We start from the raw sequence: 21789 nt of genomic DNA, 5'->3' as shown, positions 1-21789 counted from the left end.
TCAGGGAAGTCATGTGCCATCTTGTAAAATGTGTAATATGTATGCCCTCTGTCTGTTACTGGGTTGGGAGTGGAGGGGTTGGAGGTTGTTGTATTTGTTCTTTTAGTGTTATTATGTTTGTTTGTATGTTTATTTTTTGTCTGTTAAGCCCCTCTGGGGCGCTGTTTACTATTTGGAAATTCTAATAAAAAAACCTTGATCAAAAAAACTTAAGGCTTCAAAACAGTACTCCACAAACCAATGAGTGACATCACAATAAGGTTACACTTTGGTCTCTGTTGGCATATTTCAGGCTTTTGGAACTTTGTTGCAGTATCACAGGACAGTTTCAAGTTTGCTGCAATCTACTTGATCCAGTTGTTGCAAGTAATGATGAAGTAGTAACTTCAATTAGTAAGTAGTAATGAACTGTGAAGTGTCTCTCATGGAAAGTGCACCGTTAGGATATTATGTATTTATCTGCACCCCTAATGTTAGTTCTTTTAGAGACCCCCACAAAACTCTGATTATAATTTAAACCCTGAGCGTGTAGGAGAAACCTGCTAAAAGAACTAAAGGCCTGGGCTACTGTAGAAACATGGAAGTTCAACATGGTGGCCTGCGTAGTAGAGGACCTGCTCCCTCTGTAGATAAAAACAGCTCATTCTACGCTACTGTAAACAAAATGATTCTTATTTTTTTATACATGAATCAAAACATACCTATGAATATTATATTCCATTTCTGACAACAGATCCTCCTAAATGTTACACACTGAACCTTTAATGTGCACAGATGTAGAACATAATTGAAACAGCTGACTGGAAGTCAAGCCATGTTATAAATGAATGAGTGAACTGACCTCTAAGATGAGCGCCACAAACAAGTTGACCCACATGACAGAGGAGGTGAGCCACCAACACACAAAGTAGATCTTGGACCAGCTGGGAAAAATAAACCATCTTCATCAACATCAACATCATCATCATCAGCATTAGCCGCTGTGCATGTAGAATGCATTTTTTCTTACTCTGTGGTGTATCTGCTGTATGCATCCATGAAGGCCTGCCAGTTGTTGACTATCATGACATCATATAGCAAAATGATGGCTGCCTGAGAGAAATGGAGGGAAAGACACCTTTTTTTACTCTTCTGCACTTTCATTCTGAGTGTATCTCAGCAGTCTTCAGCAGTACAAAAATATTTCATTTCAATGTTGCTGGAGCTAATTTTTCACACAGGCCCTAACCACCACAAAAGGAGCTGTAAACCAACGCTGACAGTGATAACTCATCATCATCAAATGTCTAACAGGTTTTCAAAACTGCATTAGAATAAGGAATAAAACAAAACAAACATATTTCAAACAAAACCATGTAATTCAACCCCAGATTAGCTTCTTTCACTGTGAATGATAATACAAAACACACGTTGGGACTGTCACTCACAGCAAAGTCATCGAAGTTATTTGGCCAGTAGCCCAGCTGTTCATAGGTGCCACACTCCATGCTGAAGTTAGAGGTGATGTTATCCATCGTGGTATTGGAGAGGACACTGGGACGCACAAACAATAATAACAACACACACAGTCAGAGATGAGTCAGTGAACCAGTGATTGTCTTTTCAACATAGATTAGCGTAGTACATAGCATATCCAAGTACAGGAAAGGAGAAAGTTGACAGAGGTTCAGACAAGGCTTGCTCAACAGTTATTGAGCACATAGCAAAAAGGGGCGGGGCTTAGGAAGGGTAAGCTGTGAGTGGACTGATGGGCATTGCTGAGCTTGCTGCCAACCACCACCAGAGGTGCATAATTTGGAACCCCACAGACTGTTACACATATCTGTAGTGTGATTGAGCACAATGCTGCTGAACCTGGAGTGTTGGTTGAAGGCACACAAGATCAGTAACGGAATAAGTTACAAAAAATCATTGTGGGAGGTTTACAGTAATATTGCTGTGAGCTATTAAAAGTCACAGTAAAGAAAATAACAATATTCTCAACAGCTGTCACACAAGTGTTTTTAGTGTCTGAACAACGTCTCACGGTTTCTCTCTCTGACAGCCTCTCTCACACACTGATGAAATCTTGTTGCTTTTCTGGGATGGTAAATTTCAGACAGTGATAAGTCAGGTTCAGCAGATATTTGTATTAATTTGCATTCCCTCCTCCAATATTTTGTAGTAGTGTTGTATTTTGGTCTCTTGAGTCTCAGCTGTGTTGCTTTTCCTCCATTTCACCTGTGTAAAATCTCATGTGTGGTCCTTTAGTAAATAAGGACAAACACAATTTGACTGTCTAGCACCTAAAAAAGACCTCCAGTATTTGGATCAAGTTGCTCGTAGAAATATACATTTTTGCGTAGTCAGAAGCTGCTGTTACTGCAATGTGTAAGAAACAATCTTCATCTGCTCTGTTCCTGCTTTTTTTGCCAACAATAAGGTGTGAAAGAGCTTTATGTCATGGTCCTTATTGTGTTCTGACTGTTTCATGTTTGCTTCCTCCATACCTCATCTCTGGAGGAGGTTTAATGGCTCCCTCAAACAGCCAGATCCCAAACACAGCAAACACATAGTACACCACCTGCACAGAGAGCACAAAGAAGACCTCAATCAGTTGCCACATAGGCTTGATCCCTTTACATGTAAACAGCTCTGCACATCACTGGTACGTCGAGGCCATTTAAAATGTATGACCTTTATCTTAAATGAATATTTAGAAAATGTGTAGATGATGGGACTGACCGAAAAGTTACTATTTTAATAGCAAACAGTAAGTGTACGTACTGGAGCTGGTGTCACTTACCACCAGTATCCCTGCAAAGGCTCTGAGGTTTTTCACCAGGTCCAACAGTGTACTTGCAACCAAAGCCATGAGCTGGAGAACAAGATGAATACATATGGAATGTAAAAAGGGGACAGAGACAGAGGAATTAATTTGTGATTACAGCTGTGTATTGGCAAGAATCTGCCAATACATATCATGATACAGGGCTTACGGTTCAATATATAAGGAAGTCTATTGAGATTTATTTTAAAATAAAATTTTGGGAAAACCACCACCATATGCATAAAATCTGAGTAAAAAGGTTTTTATGCAACCAGAGCGGTGGGATCTGCATTTGTATTTATCACAGTTCAGTCAGACAACTCACGTTTGAAATGTTTATTACAGCAGTATAGCATATTTAGATTTTGGCGTATCACTCCCCGCAGATATGTTTACATAGAGATATTGCGGAGTGATGAGCAAATACCTTAAACCCCTACCCGGAGCCTACAGGTGGTTGCTGGGGTGGTGGTGGGGCTTACAGTGCAACAGGCAGCAATAGCTTACAGAGTAGCAGTCGTGTGATGCAGGGCAACAGCGGCATTGACAGAGCAGAGGGAGAGCTGGGAAATTGTGCAGTTTGAATATACCACCAGATTGGAAGGGAGCGCTTGGTTAGTGATAATTAAGCATCTTTAAATGCAGATTTGTGTTGTGAGGAAAGACATATGAAGTGTTTTACTGTATATCCCAGTTTCAGTCCAACTTTTGCTTTTATTAATTTATTTTTGTCAATGGTTTCAGTGTTCAGGCCTAGTTTTTACTGGCTGAATTTCCTTATTTAAGTATTTTTCTACACATGCAGCACTGACAAGGGAGGAGAGTCGGAAACAGTTGACTAAGATATGGCTATGTCATCTGACCACACTACAGATCAGATCTGGACCACCTGTGGACCATAATTCATTGCACACACACTGAGTGGGCTGTCACTGGGCCAGACCAATTCTGCTGTGTGGGTAGTCACTAAATGCTTGGCTAGGCATGCAATATACTGTTATTGTTGTAACAAGTTTGGTTACTCAGAAAAGACGTCAGTTGAAATGTGAGTGCTACTGTACTTGTTCTTAAAAAACAAGCAAATATCTGTTTATGAATGGTCAGAAGACAGTGTCATGTATGCATGCTGGGTGTTCTGAGCCTTTGTCAAAATGTACTTATAGTGTAAACAAACTTTGCATGGATCTGTACTTCTTATTTCAGTTTGGGATGAATGTCATTTTGCCTTAGGTGATATAAACAGTGTAATGTTGTCATGGAGACAGGGAAATTTGGGCTACGTCTGTCTGGTTTATCTGTAACCAAAAGTGTTCACTATTATATAAATTTAAAAAAACTAACCCTAATCCTAGATGGCAAATCCTACACCCTGATCCTTTAAAAGTCAACTCATTCATTTGTTTTCTTAATAACTGAGTTTTACTGGATATCATTTTATTTTTTTATTTCTAAAGTTGAAAGCATACACCTGCTGTGTACCTTGATATCTGGGATGATGCGCAGGAAGCGGAAGACAATCAGCATGTTGATCAAACGAACCATCTCCCACAGAGACAAGAAGCCATGAGCGGATGGGTCCCTGTTGAAAAACGCACACAAGCCATTTAATAAAGCTTATTCATTTTATAGACAGGTATACAATGACGCTATGAAATACTGTACATTCCTGTGTACAGTTGAGAAGCATTTTGAGAATCCAAATAAAAAAGGGCAAGTGCACAGTTAAAGGTGAGGTTTAGAGTGTTCAGAGTAACATCTGTCTTTCCAGGATGGGTTGGGCGATTGGATGAAATAAGGAGAACCTTTGGCTGAGTCAGTTTTTTTATTTTATTTTTTTTAATGATATGCCTCTGAAGAGCCTCTGTAAAGCATACTCAGCGACAGACGTTCAGTAGCATAGTATGCATACTGAGCCAACATCTATCTAACTCGATGAATTAAGGGTTTACTACAACCAGTTTGAATAAAGGAAATACAGTACCGAGGTGATATACAGCGGCTCTGGCCAGGACTCTGATTCTGGGCATGATATATCGGTCACTGGTTGTTGGGATGATGGTGGCCGGTTAGAAAATTGTAACGTATTGACCAACCCCAACTCAAAATGAGTCAAATGACTCTGCACTAATTATGGCTATTGATCAGCTCCAGCTCCTATGAGCACTGGTGGAAACATGACACACAAGCTAATAGTTGCCCCTTTTCTGATGCTATGTTGAAATTCTAAATAATTTGTTGTTTTTTACATTCTATGGGAACATCCTGCAACAATGATTTGAAAGGTGAGAGAAATTCTCCTGATTGGAGGGTAAAGAGGAAATAAGGAGACAGGTCACTGACACAGCACTGTGGAGGAAGGTCTGGCTGTGTGAGACTAGCTCGAAATAAACAACGACATATCAAAATTGCTGAGCAAATGAGGCATTGCTCGCAGCCAAATGCAAGCAACAAATATTGCTTTCTACTGTTTACTAATCCTGTCCATGATGGTCTACTAGCAATGGGAAAGGAGTCAATTTCTTTTACCCGCATTTTAAAAACCTGCATATCCACGCTAAGTATGCCGTAAAATGGTATAAGTAACAACAAGTAATAAATAATAGTGTGTCTTTGTGTTTGACTTCATTTCATCAAATATATTTTATCCAAAGATGTGTAATTGCTCTTATATTTCTCTATGTATATGGGCTTTTTTATGGTGTCTCGGCAATATCCCTTCATATTTCAATAATCAATTTGACCTAGGTAAATATGGGTTACATTTCAAATGTAGAACTGGAGTTGATTTTAATATTTTCCTGTGACTCCAATGTATTGTATATATTTCCTGAGGATGAATATACAAATGTTCACTTTAAAATGAATAGAAGAAAATACAAACTTACCAGTGAGAATAAGGAAGCCTGTAGGCGACGTATATAGTGATCTGTAGGATCTGAAGGGAAATAAGACACATTAGATCAGTGATCAATGTTCAAAGTGGTAAATCTTTGCTATATCAATATCCGCCAACTCCTGGGGTAAATATCTGTCTCTAGTTGCTAAATGCTCCACTAAGTTCAACAGAGGGCACTACACAATGCACAACAACCTGTAAAATATGACACTTCTTCAGGCTGAACTCTCTTTGCACAGTGTGTCTCCCTCCTTATTGCCTTCGTATGTACAGGAGTATGGGACAAATAAGGGGAGGAGTCATGCTGAACATGCTAAGCGGATGTGAAAATAGCACAGATGAGATTTACAAGCCACACAAAGGGTTGTGGAGGGAAAAGAAACATAGCTAGTCTATAGAAATACAAGAGTGAGTGCACCCTAAGCTAGTTCAAGCAGTCAATTCGAGCTGTACTGCTGCTGACATGCCTCACTCTCCATAATCAAAAACCAAACACAACCTTCCAATCTGGCAGTCTGTTTAAGCTGCAAAATTTCCCTGCTCTGTCAATGCCCTGTCAATGCTGCTGCTGCCCTGCATCAGTATTGCTGCCTGTTTTTTCAGCCACACCACCAACGAACACCCACCTGCACACTCTGACTAGTGGGTTTAAGATATTTGCTATGAGGTCGGAGTCTATAACTATGTTGTGCTGCTGCAATAAACATGGTTGACATCAGTTTTCTGAAAACGCATAAACTAATAAAAACTGTTGATCTAATTTTTAATTAGACAAAATACAGTGGGACACTACAGAAAACTCAGGAGTGGGCAAGAAAAAAATGAGAGGGTAGAGCAGTGTTTACCAGTAGTAGGATGGTGAGGAAGCCGTCGAATATGTTATTCCTGTAGGATAGGTAGCCTTTCCAGCCGAAGGCAAAGATCTTCACGCTCATTTCAAACAGGTAGTAGAGGATGAAGCACAGGTTGATGATCTGATGGTTGAACAGCGAAAGAGAGAAATCAAGTAGGTAACGTTCACAGTTTCAACAAGAATGAAACAAGATTAGACAAAGTGACCTACTAATGATTAAGCTATTTTAAAGATAGTTTGTCTTAAAGCTGCAGTGGGTCATTGTTTTATAAAATTACTTAACTTAATAACTTTGTCATTTTTGCTGAAACTGAGTATGAGCAAATTAAACTTGAGTTTGCTTGGGTCACCAGAAACACCTTGTTCAGTATGCAACCTGTACGATGTATGTGTGATGTAGAAACTTGAAAACACCAGTGCACATACACTAAGAATGGACTTTACAGTGAAGTAGAGTTTTGTGTCCAGCAGGAAAAATGAACAACATTTGCATATTCAGAGATTCTGGAAATTTTAATGAGAGAGAAGGAGGAGATTTAAGGATTTGGAAATTCTATTTTTGTTTGTGGAAAAAACACGAGACACATTACTGTTCCAAACAGACTATTTGTTTAAACATGTAATGTACATACACGTACATGTGAAAGAAATTTGGAAGTTTACAGGGTTTTCCCTGTGAATTTACATGTCTAATGTAAAATAAAATGAAAAATCTGTAACTGTAAATAATCCTAAAATTACAGTTTATTTAGACAGATAAATTACATTTGCAAATCTATTATTTTTTGCAGATATTTACTGTTTATTTAATAGTTAACAAGTAATAGTTAACAGTTCTGTAATTTTATATGGATTTGTTTGTTGTTGTTTTTGGACTGTGACAGCTGAAGAGTGACGGGAAAGGGGGAAGAGAGAGGGGATGACATGCAGCAAAGGGCCACAGGTCGGATTTGAACCCTGGGCTGCTGGTAAACTGTCAGAGTACAGTTTTTATCACTGAAAACAGCAATAATTTCACAGATGCTGACTTTTATTAGTTCTATAACTTTTAAAATAAGGCTACAAACTGTATTTTAATTATAGAAAATTATTGTATTTTTACGAGTCGGTCATTTTACTTTTATATTATTTATTTTTTTACAATTTATTTTTATTTTTTACAGTGTACATGTCAATACATGTCTGGAGCTGGTCAGAAGCTGTCCAGAAGACATGTTTTGACTGCGCTCACCTCCATGATGTAGTTGTCTCTCTCTGATGTGGACTTCTCAGAGTTCAACACCAGGACGGTCTGAAAAACACACACACACAGGTAATATTGCCATAGAAGTAGCCTAATCAGCATGTGAAGGTGTTTAGTGAATATATACATGTAGGCGTGTGTGTTTGTGTGTGTGTGTGTGTGTGTGTGTGTGTGTGTGTGTGTGTGTGTGTGCGTGTGTGCGTGTGTGTAACTTACACATATGCACATAACGTTGGCCAGTGCCACGGCGTTGCCAAGTATAGTGAGATAGTAGTGACTAAAGATCACCTGGAGTCTCTGCAGGACAGGAGAGTTGTACTGGGGCAAGGGGGGGTGCTGGGACACACACACACACACACACACACACACACACACACAAAGTCAGAGACGTCAAACAGATGTCAAAGTGAGATGTAATGGTGAATGAATCCTTTAAGCAGCAGGTCACAGCTTTACCTCCTTAATGTGATCTTTATCAAGTTGATCAAATATCTTCCTGAACTGCTCCCGGTCCATGTAGCCCACGTCTGCATACTGCCGCGCCTCCTTAAGTCCACACGGTGTAAAGGAAAACAGACAGATGGTATTTCTTCTTATCTGAATGTATTTTAAATTGAAATGTTCTTTCTGTGTAACCTATTGAAAAGCTTTATTAATGACGATGTATGCTTTGTGTTAAGTATCTGCAGTTAATAAGTGCATTTTTTGCTCACTTGGGGGAAGAAGAATTCCACAGGTGACGGTGTGTTTTCTGCCTTGTTTCTGGGAAATTAATCTTATTTTATTTTCCATATTTTAAGAGTGAGACCACTTGCACAACTTCTAAATTTAATAAAGTAGTCTTGTCCCGGTGTTGTAAATAAAGCAGCTGTTTAGTTTTCCATTTTTTCAAGAAAAAACACTAAACATAAGGATGCTTCTGGTGCCTTCATTTAAAACAACTTTATTTATTTTTTATTATGCAGTTTGAAGAAATTGTGTCTTATACTACGGAGTATTAGGGCCATACTGAGAGAAGTTTTTTAATAAATTTAATAAAGTCATAATATTATCAGAATAAAGTCATAATATTAGGTCTACAAGAATAAAGTCATAATATAATCAGAATAAAGTCGTAATAATAATAAAAAGAATAATGTACAAAAGAAGCAATTTCTTCCAAGTCCGTGTGCTCTTTCTTCGAAATAGACACAATCTTTTGGCACATCAGCATCAAATTATTATCAGATTGTGCAAACGACTAAGTATTTCCTTATTTGTGAAACCGATACCAAAGTATAACTTAGGGCTGGGCGATAATATATATATAAAAAATATATCGATATATTTTAAAATGTGATATGGAATTAGACCATATTTGCGCTGTGATCCTTGCTCCAAGCAAGCTGCTGACCCGGAGCTCTCTGTGTCTGTGTATGTGTGTGTGTGAGTGTGTGTGAGTGTCTGAGAGAAAAGAGAGAGAGAGAGAGAGAGAGAGAGAGAGAGAGAGAGAGAGAGAGAGAGAGACTGAACATTTGCTCTCACTTTGCGGAAAAAATATCGGGATTTATATCGTATATCGATATTCAGCCTGAATATATCGGGATATGACTTTTGGTCCATATCGCCCAGCCCTAGTATAACTGCACAAGATGCTCAACATTTCTCATTTTAACGCAGGGGGAAGACTGCTCTTTCTTGTAAGAATTCTCATAAAATTATTACTTTATTCTCGTAATATTGCGACTTTATTCTCGTAATATTATGACTTTATTCTCGTAATTTCCCCCCCAAAAAAGAATTTCTCTTAGTCTGGCCCTAATACTCCGTCGTAGTCTTATATATAAGTCTATCTTAAAGAAGTTTTGGGCATTTTTTCTAGGCCCATTACAGTCTTTCAGTGGAGAGATTTATACTTGTTTTAAGAATTCTAGCCAAGCAAAACTGACTTAACCCATTGGCAGATTTTGTTGCTCAATACATGAAAATCTTATTAGATTTAAGAATATTTGGCTAGTTTCTAGAAGGGCTGTTTTTGCAGTGTATTATATATATTATATTAGTCCAACAAGTAGTGAGTAGACACTGGCACATACTGAAAAGTGACCCTTTCAGAAACCCAACTAGTAGAGAGATTACTAGTTCATTACTAGTTAATTTCAAACTCTGTCTAGATATTTCCAATTTATGTGATTACCTAGCGAAGTCAGACTTTTCTGAGAGGCTCATTTGTCTCAGATCCATTAGTGAGAATTTTCCTTGTCATCATTGTACATACTGCTATACTATGATTAAGGGTAATTAATTCACCCATCCAAAGTCTGATGTTGACGCCGAACTCAGGGTAACACTGTTAAAATGTCAGTGTAATTGGTATTATGATTGGAAAACAGAAGTTCAAAACCAGGATCTGTGAATGTAAGTGTTCTTTTGGTAATCATGATGTTAAATCATTGGTGGTTTGGCACTTTAATAGTCAAAGCCACAGCTTTAGTGAACAACACTGCATCAGCACTGAGACAGTGAAAATGCCTTAGAGAGATGGCAATATGAACAGAATCCATGACATGCTCATTCCCATTGAATGAGAAGATTTAATTTGCTTGTTTCTTATGAATTCTATATCAACTGTGGTGTGCTTTTGGTTTTTCGTGTATTTCATATCATGTGACTCTGTGTCTTGTTGTGCTGGTTGTGATGACCTATAATTAATCCCATCCCATGACTATTTCTAAAGATGTGATTTGGATTTTTTCTGAAGCCTAGAAGGTACTGAAATAAGATCTCTGAGCATTTATACCTCATAAATTCAAAAAATATTTAATGCTCTGATAATGTGACATTCTTATATGAGTGTGCCTGCTTTTCTCTATCAGCGGCATGGTGATGCAGAGGTGCTTCCCCCCATCCTGCACCCCCAACCCCAGTACACACACCAACATGTCAGTAAGGGTAGAACTGGTTATTTTTTTACCACTTCAAGAACTGTTTGTTGACGTGAACAATCACAGTGAACTTCCTTCAGGCTGTGAGATTGTGAGTCTTCCTCAACAATTCATCATACAAATGAATAATTCATTTTCATTTTTATGACTCATTTATATATTTTTTAAAGTAGCATAAAGGTAAATAAATAGACTACATCTGAATTTCATTGTACCACCTTGTGTTGTAAATGATAATAAAATAACCTTAAATCCTTGCAATATGATTGATTATTCATATATTGCATTATGACAGTCTGGGAGACCACTGTGGGGCCTGTAGGGGTGCTAGAACTCTGGCAGTCCTAGTGTTAAGGGGAAAAAGGTAAGCATAATTTGCATTGTATTTTGGTGACAGAGACCCTTTGAGTTTTTTGTTGTGTTTGTGTGTGTGTGTGTGTGTGTGTGTGTGTGTGTGTGTAAAGAAAGGTGTGGCATCGGCTCTGACCGTAGTAATGGCCACTCTGTAGTAGCTCTTCATCTGGACCCTGGACATCACCTCCAGCACCGCATCTACACACACATGCTCCCTGAAAAAATAATACAACTCTCTCCATTCTTTTTCCTTATTTTATTTTAGTGGAAGAATATTCTGAGCAAAAAATACAACTTTTTTAGATGTTTTAAAATAAAATCCTGGTGAAAATGTGTTTAAAGTGATAAACTCCCAGCAATTCGATCAGAATTGGTAAAAGAACATATATAATAAAAAATTAAATCAAGTTGTTGAAAGTTAAAACATGTCACTCCACTCTGAAGTATCAGTGTCACTTTGGAGGAAAGTGTAATTTGTAAAGTTGTAAGTTAATTGTTATTAAAGTATTTGTGATTCTGATTCTGAAAGGATTAAGAATTTTTTAAAAGGATTAAAAATATGTTTTTATCACATTTTGACAGGGAAACTCAATATGTAACATTAATCTCATTATGGGGTGGTCAGCACATTTTATTCTTATTCAAGATTCATCTTACATAAATGGAAATAACGACACATGCACATGCCTGTTTGTGAAGAGTCAGAGTTAAGATATGATGCTCTGTGTTTTGTGTGTGTGTGTGTGTGTGTGTGTGTGTGTGTGTGTGTGTGTGTGTGTGTAGGTGTGTCTTACTCAGCAGCCTGTTGGGCTCCATGGCAGGTGAGGACTTGGAAAGCAGCCCTGATTCCCAGTCGTCTCCTGATGATGGACGTTTGGACTGACATCTGGACCAAAACATGAAAAGAAAGAAATCCTTTTTGCTCTGTGCTCCAATAACTGCAGAGCAAGCCTTGGTCAGAACCTCAGTCAACTTTCTCCTTTCCTGTACTTAGATATGCTATGTGCTAGGCTAATCTATGTTGAAAAGACAATCACATTTTGGTGATGGTTTCATCAATTTTACACATAAAATTCCAATGCACTTGAGTGGCAATGCTGAGGATCAATATGTAATAACAGGCTATTTTCTGAATTTATATTAAAGCTGCAGTAAAAACTTTTGCCATATTTGCAGAAACTTTCACTATATCCTGATTCAAAATTACAACTTTAAACACATAACTCAAATAAATGTTTTACTTGTGGCCCTAATCCTCTTCTGTACATGTAGTACTGGAACTCCCTGCCCAAGGGTCTAATGCTGATTTTATTTACAATGCCTCCTGGAATGTTTTTAATCCTGGTTTATACCTTTATTTTGAAGTGCTGTATAAATAAAGTATATTACTATTCATATTACTGTCAGGATATAATGAACGTTTCAGTTATTCCAGTTCATAATTTTTTATAAAGGTTATCTACTGCAGCTTTAAGCACAATATCAGACCTCATTACCCAATGTATGCTGCTAAGAAAAGACTGTGAGATGATTCCTCCTGGCTACCTTCCACCGCTAAGGCTTGCTTTTTCCCACTGACACACCCGCTTTTCCAGCTGGGAACAGTTCAGTAACAGCGGTCATGATTTGTTGAGTAATGATTTTTTTTAAACGCTCACGTCACAGGCTCACATTAATGATCCGCCACATATGACCATATTGCTCACCAGTAGAAGAGCGTGCTCGTACTGGGTGGTTCCCAGTATGCATGCATGGAATTGTAACTGTAAGATCATTCCCAGGACAAGGAAATGCTCCCCAGCAGCATGAGCTCATGAACATGTGACTCACCAGTAAATATCCCCTGAACTGGTTATAGATGATTGCTGTGAGTAAGTTCATCAGACAGTAGGTTCCTGCCAGGAAGCAAAACAAAACTCTCAAACACTTCCCTCAAACGCATTTATATGCTGCACTGACACAGACAATAATAATCACTGCTTACCAATCACACTGAAGGCCACAAAGAAAATGGAGTAACCTCTGTTAAGGGAGTAGGCAGGGATCATCACTGTGACAGGCCAGGAGAGAAAAGATTATCAGATTCTTAAAGGACAGAAACAATGTGCGATCATGTGACTGATTGTGTACCATCTGGGTTGTTGGCTGTGGTGAGCAGCACCAGCAGAGAGGTGAGGGAATTAGGCAGGTTTCTGAAATGTAACTCCCACTCCCCGTTCTTCTTTGGGTCCTGAACAGAGACAAGGAGAGAGCGTGATGGGCACACATTGTTCTACAAATTTAAGAATATATGAACAATTGGTTTCAGCCACTCAAAAAGAAAGTCCTGTTGCTTTTCGGTTCCTGATACGAGTTTCGGGACTGTTGTCCAATATAAAACAGAATTTTACTGTCAGACAACCTGGGACACGCATTTATTGTTCTTCTCTATGAAATATCTTCTCAGCTTGATTAATTGACATATTAATAAATAATTGGATCATGAAAAATAATCATTAGTTACAGTTTAGTTAAATATGCTGCACAAAGGTAGGGGGAAATGTAGGGGGATGTTATCTGCTGCAGACTAACACACATTAGGGACTCAACTGCTCTGGTTCCCAACCTTTTTCCTTAATGGAGCCCTTTTCTATCATTCCACAAACTGACAAACCCAAACAGTGAACACAATAACTGCAGGAAGTTTGTGTAAAACCAGAGATTTCGATGAATTTTGAGTAGATTATTTCCTGTGAATATTGAGTTTTTCTGGTATTTTTAGTAATTTTATACAATTCTTTTTCTGTATTTTTTTATGTAACAATCATACATACTTAACTAGTTTCTTTTATGACAAATTCAGTGTTTTCTTCTCACTGATGATTGGCCATTGTTTTATTAGCTCTTGCGTTGCTTTAACTGCATACTTTTCTAATGCAGGACGAGGCTGTTAAGCAGAGACCTTTTACAACCAAGAAAGCCTATGAAGCTTTGGCGACCCCAAGGTGGGAAACCACTGCACTAGTGAGTATTTAGGACAACAGGACAGTGTATGCAGTGGTGGTCCTGGATGCTGACTTTTGGAACTACAATTTTTTTATTTTTAAGCCTATATTGTTTATAGTGTGAAAAATTTGCATCAGGCAAAGTCCCACAGAAAAGCTACTGTTCACACTCTAACTATGACGTTCAGTCAGCGGATTACTGCTCACCAGGAAGAAAATGTCCAGACAGGCAAAATCTGAAATGTTTCTTCTACTTATGAATGTTGTTTTCCCTGTTGAACAGGTTTTTCCTTACCCCAATTGGGATCTAAGGACAGAGGGTGTTGAATGTTGTACAGATTGTAAAGCCAACTGATGCAAATGGTGATTTTGTGCTTTATAAATCAAATTTGACTTGACTTGACTACTGCATCTTGTCTGTGTATTCAGATGTGACTGTGTTATGGTGCGAGGGGTGTGGCAATTTTTTTTTTTTCCACTCCATACCCAGGGGAGGGTTTCTTGTAATTTGCATCATTACAAATGTTTTCTTACTTCTGGAACAAAACATGAAAGCTACAGTTTCACTTCCCAATATAAGGTATCTGTAGTGGTGGGTGTGGGTTGTGCAGCTGGTACTGGTACTAATCACTCTCACCTCTTTTAAGGCAGTAGTGTGCTGGACCTCGAGGCCCGGACACACATGACAGAGAAGACACAACAGGAGTAGACCTGAATGGACTTTTGAAGCAGGCTAAGTTGTGTGTCAATTGTGTGAGTGGCAGACAAAAGAATAAAGTTGTCTTGTTCAGTAATCCCTGTGGCTGGTCTGTGTGCTGGGAGAACCCTCGTAGTAGCGAGTCTTGCTACAGTAGCTCTACTAAAATCACAAACTTCTGTGAACTTTTTATTTAAATGAATTAAATACTTCATTTGGCAGGCATTATGGTTTATGAATGTAATATGTAAATCAGTCTCACCATACAATATTGGTTTAGAATGCTGTTGTGCATTATTTCTATATTATTATTTTTAGTTATGTCCTTCTGCCTTCCCTGCTGTGGCGGTTATGGAGTGTTCCACTTCCTGGTTCAGTAACCAACTGGCAGAGGGAAATTGTTTGGGCCTCAAGTTTGTTCAAGTGGCTTCATATTCTCACTTCTTCTGGGCCTCCACCGTATAGTCGGTTAAAGCTTTGTTCTTGTTTACACATATTTCACATCCTACATATCCAACCTTTTCTCTGCCACTCACTGGTGGTCAACTGATATGGGTTTGGTCGATGCCGATATTTAGAGAGCGGGGGGTGGGGGGTGGGGGCGGGGTTGGAAATACAATTTAAAAAGATGTCATAAACTATGGTCTCCTTTTTGGCCTATTATGACAAAGTACAAATGTTGATCTGGGATGAGACAGTTTGAGTTGCTCTACTGATATAGATACATCTGTGCATTTCTTATCTATTTAGATTTTCTGTTATCCTATTTTTTTTTTAACTTACATTTCTTCTTCTTTCTTTTCTTCTAGCATCATAATTCGTGTTACACTCCTGTTATCACCACTTGTTCATGGCAGGCCATTTCCATTATTTTTTGCTTATTACATTAATTGCCTAAAGATTGAGGCTATTTATATATTTTAGTGTATTTATTTTAATATTACTACTTATACATACATATTGTGTTACTCTAACTTATTTTTATTGTTTTTTATGATTACAATTTTGAACTTTTAATTTAGATATTATTATTATTGGTATTATTTATTATTATTTTCTTACTTACTACACTGTCATGTAAGTAAGGGTGGGATTGGGAGGGGTGCAAGAGAATGATTCGGATATTGTCATCCAGTTGTTTATCCTTCCCAAAAAATAATGACAATGTTACACTGTAAAAAAAAGTTTATTTAACATATTTTTTCTATATTTTTTAAATACATGGAAATATTAATAAAACTACATAAATAGCCTGTGAATTTACATGTCTAATGTAAATAACATGAAAAATGTAACTGTAAAAAAAATCACAAAATCACAAAATTACAGCTTATTTAAAATGTCCTTTTTCCACATAAAAAGCCAGTTAAAATACATTTGCAAATCTATCTTTTTTGCAGATCTGTATTGTTTATTTAATAGATTAAATTGTTAAATTCAACTTTAATAATGTTAATACATTTCTAAAAATGTTTGACAATTAACAGTAAAATAAGTATTCGTTCTGTTATTTTACAGTATCTGCCCCAGCTGCTGGAATGTTTGAGGTTTTTTTTTTTTTTTTTAGAATTTTGTTAATTTGTGTTAACGTTGAGAAAATACAAGGACTTTTGGGTTTACAGCAGGACGCATGTAGAATGCATATAACAGGACTTTTTCACCACCTTCCCAAAACTTATAAATGGGAATGCTAACATCGTTCCACAGCAGCCACACTGACGAGGCTGCCTGCAGATGTGTCTGAAGAAATTGTTTGTTTATCGACCTCTTGAGCACAGAAATCGGTGCCCATTATCTTAATGCCTGATAATCAGTACCAGATTAATAGATCAACCAATTAATTAGTACATCTATATCACACACACACACACGTCAACACATCGTAAAATGTCAGCAGTACAGTAAAGAGCTGAACTTACCTCAGTTTTAGCAAACAGCAGCATGCCGATCATAGTAAAGAGGCAGAGGTGGAGCGCCAGCAGCAGGATGACACTGCAAAGACGGCAGAACACACACACTCAGGGTGGGGGTGAACAAGCCCGGGAGTCAGTGATAAATTGAAATCTATTTTCAAAGGGGTGCCTTTGACTTTAAGATATTTGAATTAAAATGGGTTGTATGGGTATCCATGAGTGTCCCCTTTACAGACGTGTCAACTTTATGCTATTCCCATGTAGTTTTTTGCCTAAAATACAACCATACATACAACCATTTTTTTGCATGTGGTATAATTGTGTGTACATGAATATTTCTACATACTGGGGTCCATAAACAGTATTGGAGTTACATACATTGGGAATTACTGGAATGCACACTCTGCAACTCTTGTGGATTCAATAAGCTGAATTGTATTCATGTGTGATAATGTTGGTCCGCATAGTATCCATTTCATTGTAGTGAGACCATTGTCTTAAACTGGACCTCGCTGTATAAAATGAGCTGTTGACCTCTACAACCTTTTTTTACAATGTTTGTCATGGTCTTACTGTGGTATTTTGGAGGGATTCTTTACCAACTTTAGAGATTTGTGTTTGGTCAAAAACTTTTTTTAAAACCAAATCTGTGTAACAAATGTTAGCCGCCCAAAAAATGGCTGCAACAACTTATGAGACATAGTAGAAGTAGTATAGTAGTAGAGCATGGGAATGACCATCATATACTTAATCCATAACTTATAAAACCCTTCTAAGTGTAAAAGGGCTTTAAGAGTCTCAGACCAGCCTTATATCAAGGCTGCCCAAAGTGGGGCTGCGGCTTTTTTGTGAGGTGAAAATTCTCAAAATATGATTTTTTTCGTAATCTGAGCATTGTGTACAGAGTAACACTATACATAGGAAGTCTGTTAAGGGAACTTGGGATCCTTGTACTATTTGGCATCTTAACAGTATTCCTCCATTAAATTTCAGTATTGGCCCTGCAAGGGAAAAGTTTGAGCACCCCTGCTCTAAACATTCAATATTTGATGATTGAACTGGGAGAGTTTGAGGCCCAACTGAAGTGCCTAATATTGTTTTGTCAAGATGAAATAACTCCTCCATTATTCCAGATCTATAGTACCAAACAGAACCTCCAAACGTTCCTGACTGTTCATGTTCTGAATTCAATACCTGCTTCTGGACACAATCAGAGAGCGCATCATAAAGTAGTGGTATTACGGTCTTCAGTCTGGGGCTGTGTTCTAGGGAAGCAGCGAGCCACTGACAGAAGTGAGAGTGTGCTGCAGTCATTTGTGGCTTTTTTATGTGTTGTCTAAGCAAATGGAAGGTTTCACAGTAGTTTCCGTTTGTACTATAAAAAATGTTCGCTGTTCTGAGCTCCCCATTCCCCTGCTAATGATGGGCAATGTAACTAGTTACTTTTGCTTTTGAGTAATTAATCATGTGATGCAATTTCTTTTTCAATCAGTAATAAGTAATCGTTTACTGAAGTAAATTAGCAAACACTGTTACTGCGCCAGTTTGCTGATTTTATGACTCTACCAGTGCGGTTATTACACATTTTATTACCAGTTTTAGCATATGCTTTTATCTTGTACTTGTCTCTTATAGCCACATCAGCTTGCATTAAACATACAATATATAATTTCTGCCACTAGGGGGTGGGATCATGGGATTTGTTGTCTTCACCACCATTGCTTTCATTGCAGTCAGCTTCTCCCGGTTAGGATTTCTTCAGTGTTAATGGTTCAGGAGGTTTCTAGCGTGAGCCCAACGATCCACAGAGGTCTCCTCCTCTCCAAAACAAACAGACCCGCTGATTAAAACCGCTAAAACACTGAATAAAGCAGTTCAAACTGGATAAAAAGTATGTATGACAGCTTCTGGCAGACAACCACAACGCTGACGCATGCACAAAGGGGATATGATGCCATTGACAGGCGACCGGTTACCTGAATAAAATTACAGATTTCTCTGAGTTTGTTGGAAACATTTGGGATAATGGAAGAACACAACTCAACTACATATAGAACATAGCTCTAGTGTTTATAGACATTTTAATTTGGAAATGTTACAGAATATATCTTTAAATTAGGAAACATTAAATGTTGAAAAATAGATTACTTATAAATGAATAGAAATCAGACAGTCCTGGCAATGTAAAAGTCAGATACCTGGCGATCTCTGGCAGAGTCCTCTTGATGCATTTCAGTGTCTTTTTCATCAGGGAGGAGTTTTGCAGGAGGAAGAATGGCCGGAGTAGTCGTCGTACTCTCAGTTTCTGATTAACACAGAAAAGACAACATCACTTTTTTGAATTGAGTTGGTTCTTCTCAATACAGAGTATCCCAAGATTGAAGATGCATCCCTGGGAGTTTGAACTTGGCATGGTGAGAGCAAACTCACAAGAACAGGGAGATGCTGTACCTTTAATTTGCAATTGGGATATGGTGATGACCCTACAAATTCTGCTAACCTTCCTTTGTCAGAGCTTTCAACTGTGATACATCTTTTATTCTCACTGTAATGTATATTTACAATATACAAAAACGTATATCATATATAACACTGCCACTGTCTCTTTTTATTTATATATATTTATAAATTTCTACTGCAGTGCGATGATATCTGTAAATATTAGGACCCATAAATTTACATAAAAATATGAACCTTAAATTTACAATCAGACAAACTGATTTGGCATAAACAGATCTTAGATTTTGACTCTCAGATGTGTGTTTTCCTCACAAAAGTTATTATATCTTATGTTTAAAACACTATGGTAGCATCAGAGCCACCAGCAAATTACCAAATGGTTTGCTAAGATAAGATTGTTCTCCCATGGGATGATTATAGACGCTGACCTGCTGAGTCACCTCAGCAGCTAGCAGGCCAGCTGCCAGTCCAGACCAGATAGTGGGTCCTTACATCTCCGAAGTAATGTTGATGCAAACTTTCAAGTATGCACTGCTTTGATAAATCAACAAGTTATTTGAACTGTATTAATTTTTATGTTTTGATTTTGGCGTCCCCTGTGGACAAAAGCAGTAGTGTTTCTTCTAAATCCAACAGTATTAAACTGAGACTGTTTCATAACCAGTTAAAAACTTACGAATTTAGTTTAATTCATAATTGAATAAAAAAATAAATTTGTTGAAACAGAAACAGTTGTAGTATAAAAATGATAAGAATTGTCAACCTAAAATTCTCCTTCACTGGCACTGCTTTATGTTTAATGCATGTTGGGATACTTGCATGGATGTGGGGAAAATCCATCAATTGATAAAAATGTTTAAACTTACATAATGTATTTTTCCCCTTTTTAATGTGGTATAAGTGTAGTAAGTAACCTTCCTCTCCTTTTTCAGTTCTCATGTATTAGTTCAGTGTTGATTCCTGTGTAGCTGCTGTGGCTGCTTTCACATACAGTATGTTGGTGTTCTGGTCTGCTGTAAAACGCAGTAGAACTGGTGTAAATTGTTGTAAATAACAATAAAGATAAATGATCCTTGCCATTCAAATTGAAGCAAAGTTTCCACCAACTGACTAACTTCCAACGTCTCTGGTGACTTTAATAACTTGGACTGAGCCGGACCACTTTCATTCGGACAGTACTTGGCTGAATGCCATGATGGTCTACAGGTCTACAAGAATGCAGTTTGAAAGTGGCTTATAGCCGGTTTCATGTTGGGTTGTACTGTGTCATTGAATTCTCTAAAGATATAACCATACTGTGTATCTCAACCTTTTGATTCACTCCTATATTAGTGCTGATTGTCTTCACTGGATACTAGTATTTGATTTTGCACAACAAGCTTAAAGAAGCATGACAGAAGACAGCCTCACCTCATCACACACCATGCTGACAGACAACACCCAGTCGATGACAGAGATTGAAATGACCACTGTGTAGGCAATCAGCCATTTGTTCTTTCTGAATTCCTCCCAGCCAATCAGGTAGCTCTGAGGACAAAACAGCCAAAGTAAAGCACTGGTAAAAATGGACAAACAAATAGGAAATAACTCGGAATAGCTGCAAGATTAATTAGAAACATCCCATGGCAAAACCCATATTGAAACCCTTGTTTAACCAGACAGCTGTCCTGGGAGCACATGTTTCCCACCCCGGCTTTGCTTACTTTGACAGCAAGATCAAGACAGAAGATGATGAGGCAGACCATCTCGATGCTTTCGGTGAGGCCACAAGGAGGTTCCCAGGTTGGAGAGCGATGCCGGGGGTCAGAGGAGACAGACAGGGAGGACGGACGCTCAATAAATGCCAGCAACAACACCACTGCGATGGTTAGGCCCAAGCCCCTGGAGCAGGGAAAGATTGGTGAGCGGATGGCATTGACAGTATTAGACAAGTTATAAATAAATAAATACGCCTCAATTTGCATGAAGCAGCTTCTGGCAATAAATGAAGCTGCGCCTTACCTAAGGAGCTATGCGAGCCATTTAAGACTTCTGACTGCTGAAACTGTGACAGACCTACTCTAAATCATTAATTCGGCAAAGCTACGTTTTGCCTGTGGCTGTAAGGTTTTGAGGTTTATGTGGAGAAACCATGTGCTCCCTTTTGCATCCCACACAAGGTCAAGTAAATTTCGGTAAATTTAACTTATCTCTGCTCCAAGACTTACTACAAGACTACTTACTGCAAATAAACTCAGTACAGTGCAGTATCATCAGAGGTGGACTGAGAGGGGTGGCATGAGGTGGCAGTTGCTACCCCTGGCCACCCTAGTTTGGTGAAACGTTGTAAAATTTGACACATTAATTTAGATTTAGATTGTGAACTTACCACTGGCATATCCTAGAGTAGTACCATCGATACAGTCGGAGTGAGCTGGCATCCACACGGTGGTTGATGGACCGGTACTATGGGCAAACAAACTTTATTAATATATGACAAAAGTGCTTTATATTGGAAACAAAAAAGAAAGGGAAGAAATCAATACAGTAACTAGAACTTGTATGCCTCCACCAACCAGTCAAGTTGTTTTTACATCAATGTCTGTCATAATATATGTTATGAAGACTTCGAAAGAATTTATTAAATGGTATATCACATTCGAACTGATTAATGGAG

General features: G+C 38.1%; 1 protein-coding gene across 1 annotated transcript in view; it reads right to left on the bottom strand.

Moving 5' to 3' along the window:
* tpcn2 (two pore segment channel 2) overlaps positions 1 to 21789 on the bottom strand; it is a 46131-nt gene that overhangs the window by 5922 nt on the left and 18420 nt on the right. The window contains exons 3-23 of the mRNA XM_051379999.1: positions 21502 to 21578; positions 20837 to 21014; positions 20544 to 20660; positions 18872 to 18978; positions 16680 to 16752; positions 13210 to 13309; positions 13064 to 13129; positions 12910 to 12974; positions 11874 to 11965; positions 11213 to 11294; positions 8258 to 8347; positions 8018 to 8137; positions 7790 to 7849; positions 6551 to 6679; positions 5695 to 5744; positions 4289 to 4388; positions 2786 to 2857; positions 2490 to 2563; positions 1428 to 1533; positions 1010 to 1092; positions 842 to 923 (exon numbers count right to left, since the gene is read on the bottom strand). Coding sequence (XP_051235959.1) covers positions 842 to 923; positions 1010 to 1092; positions 1428 to 1533; positions 2490 to 2563; positions 2786 to 2857; positions 4289 to 4388; positions 5695 to 5744; positions 6551 to 6679; positions 7790 to 7849; positions 8018 to 8137; positions 8258 to 8347; positions 11213 to 11294; positions 11874 to 11965; positions 12910 to 12974; positions 13064 to 13129; positions 13210 to 13309; positions 16680 to 16752; positions 18872 to 18978; positions 20544 to 20660; positions 20837 to 21014; positions 21502 to 21578 — 1923 coding nt within the window. The remainder of the gene's footprint in view (positions 1 to 841; positions 924 to 1009; positions 1093 to 1427; positions 1534 to 2489; positions 2564 to 2785; positions 2858 to 4288; positions 4389 to 5694; positions 5745 to 6550; positions 6680 to 7789; positions 7850 to 8017; positions 8138 to 8257; positions 8348 to 11212; positions 11295 to 11873; positions 11966 to 12909; positions 12975 to 13063; positions 13130 to 13209; positions 13310 to 16679; positions 16753 to 18871; positions 18979 to 20543; positions 20661 to 20836; positions 21015 to 21501; positions 21579 to 21789) is intronic.

Source organism: Dicentrarchus labrax, unplaced genomic scaffold (assembly GCF_905237075.1).
Source record: "Dicentrarchus labrax unplaced genomic scaffold, dlabrax2021, whole genome shotgun sequence".
NCBI classification, from domain to species: domain Eukaryota; kingdom Metazoa; phylum Chordata; class Actinopteri; family Moronidae; genus Dicentrarchus; species Dicentrarchus labrax.
Note: the sequence above shows the minus strand (reverse complement) of the source record. Positions and strands in the feature narration are given on the sequence as shown.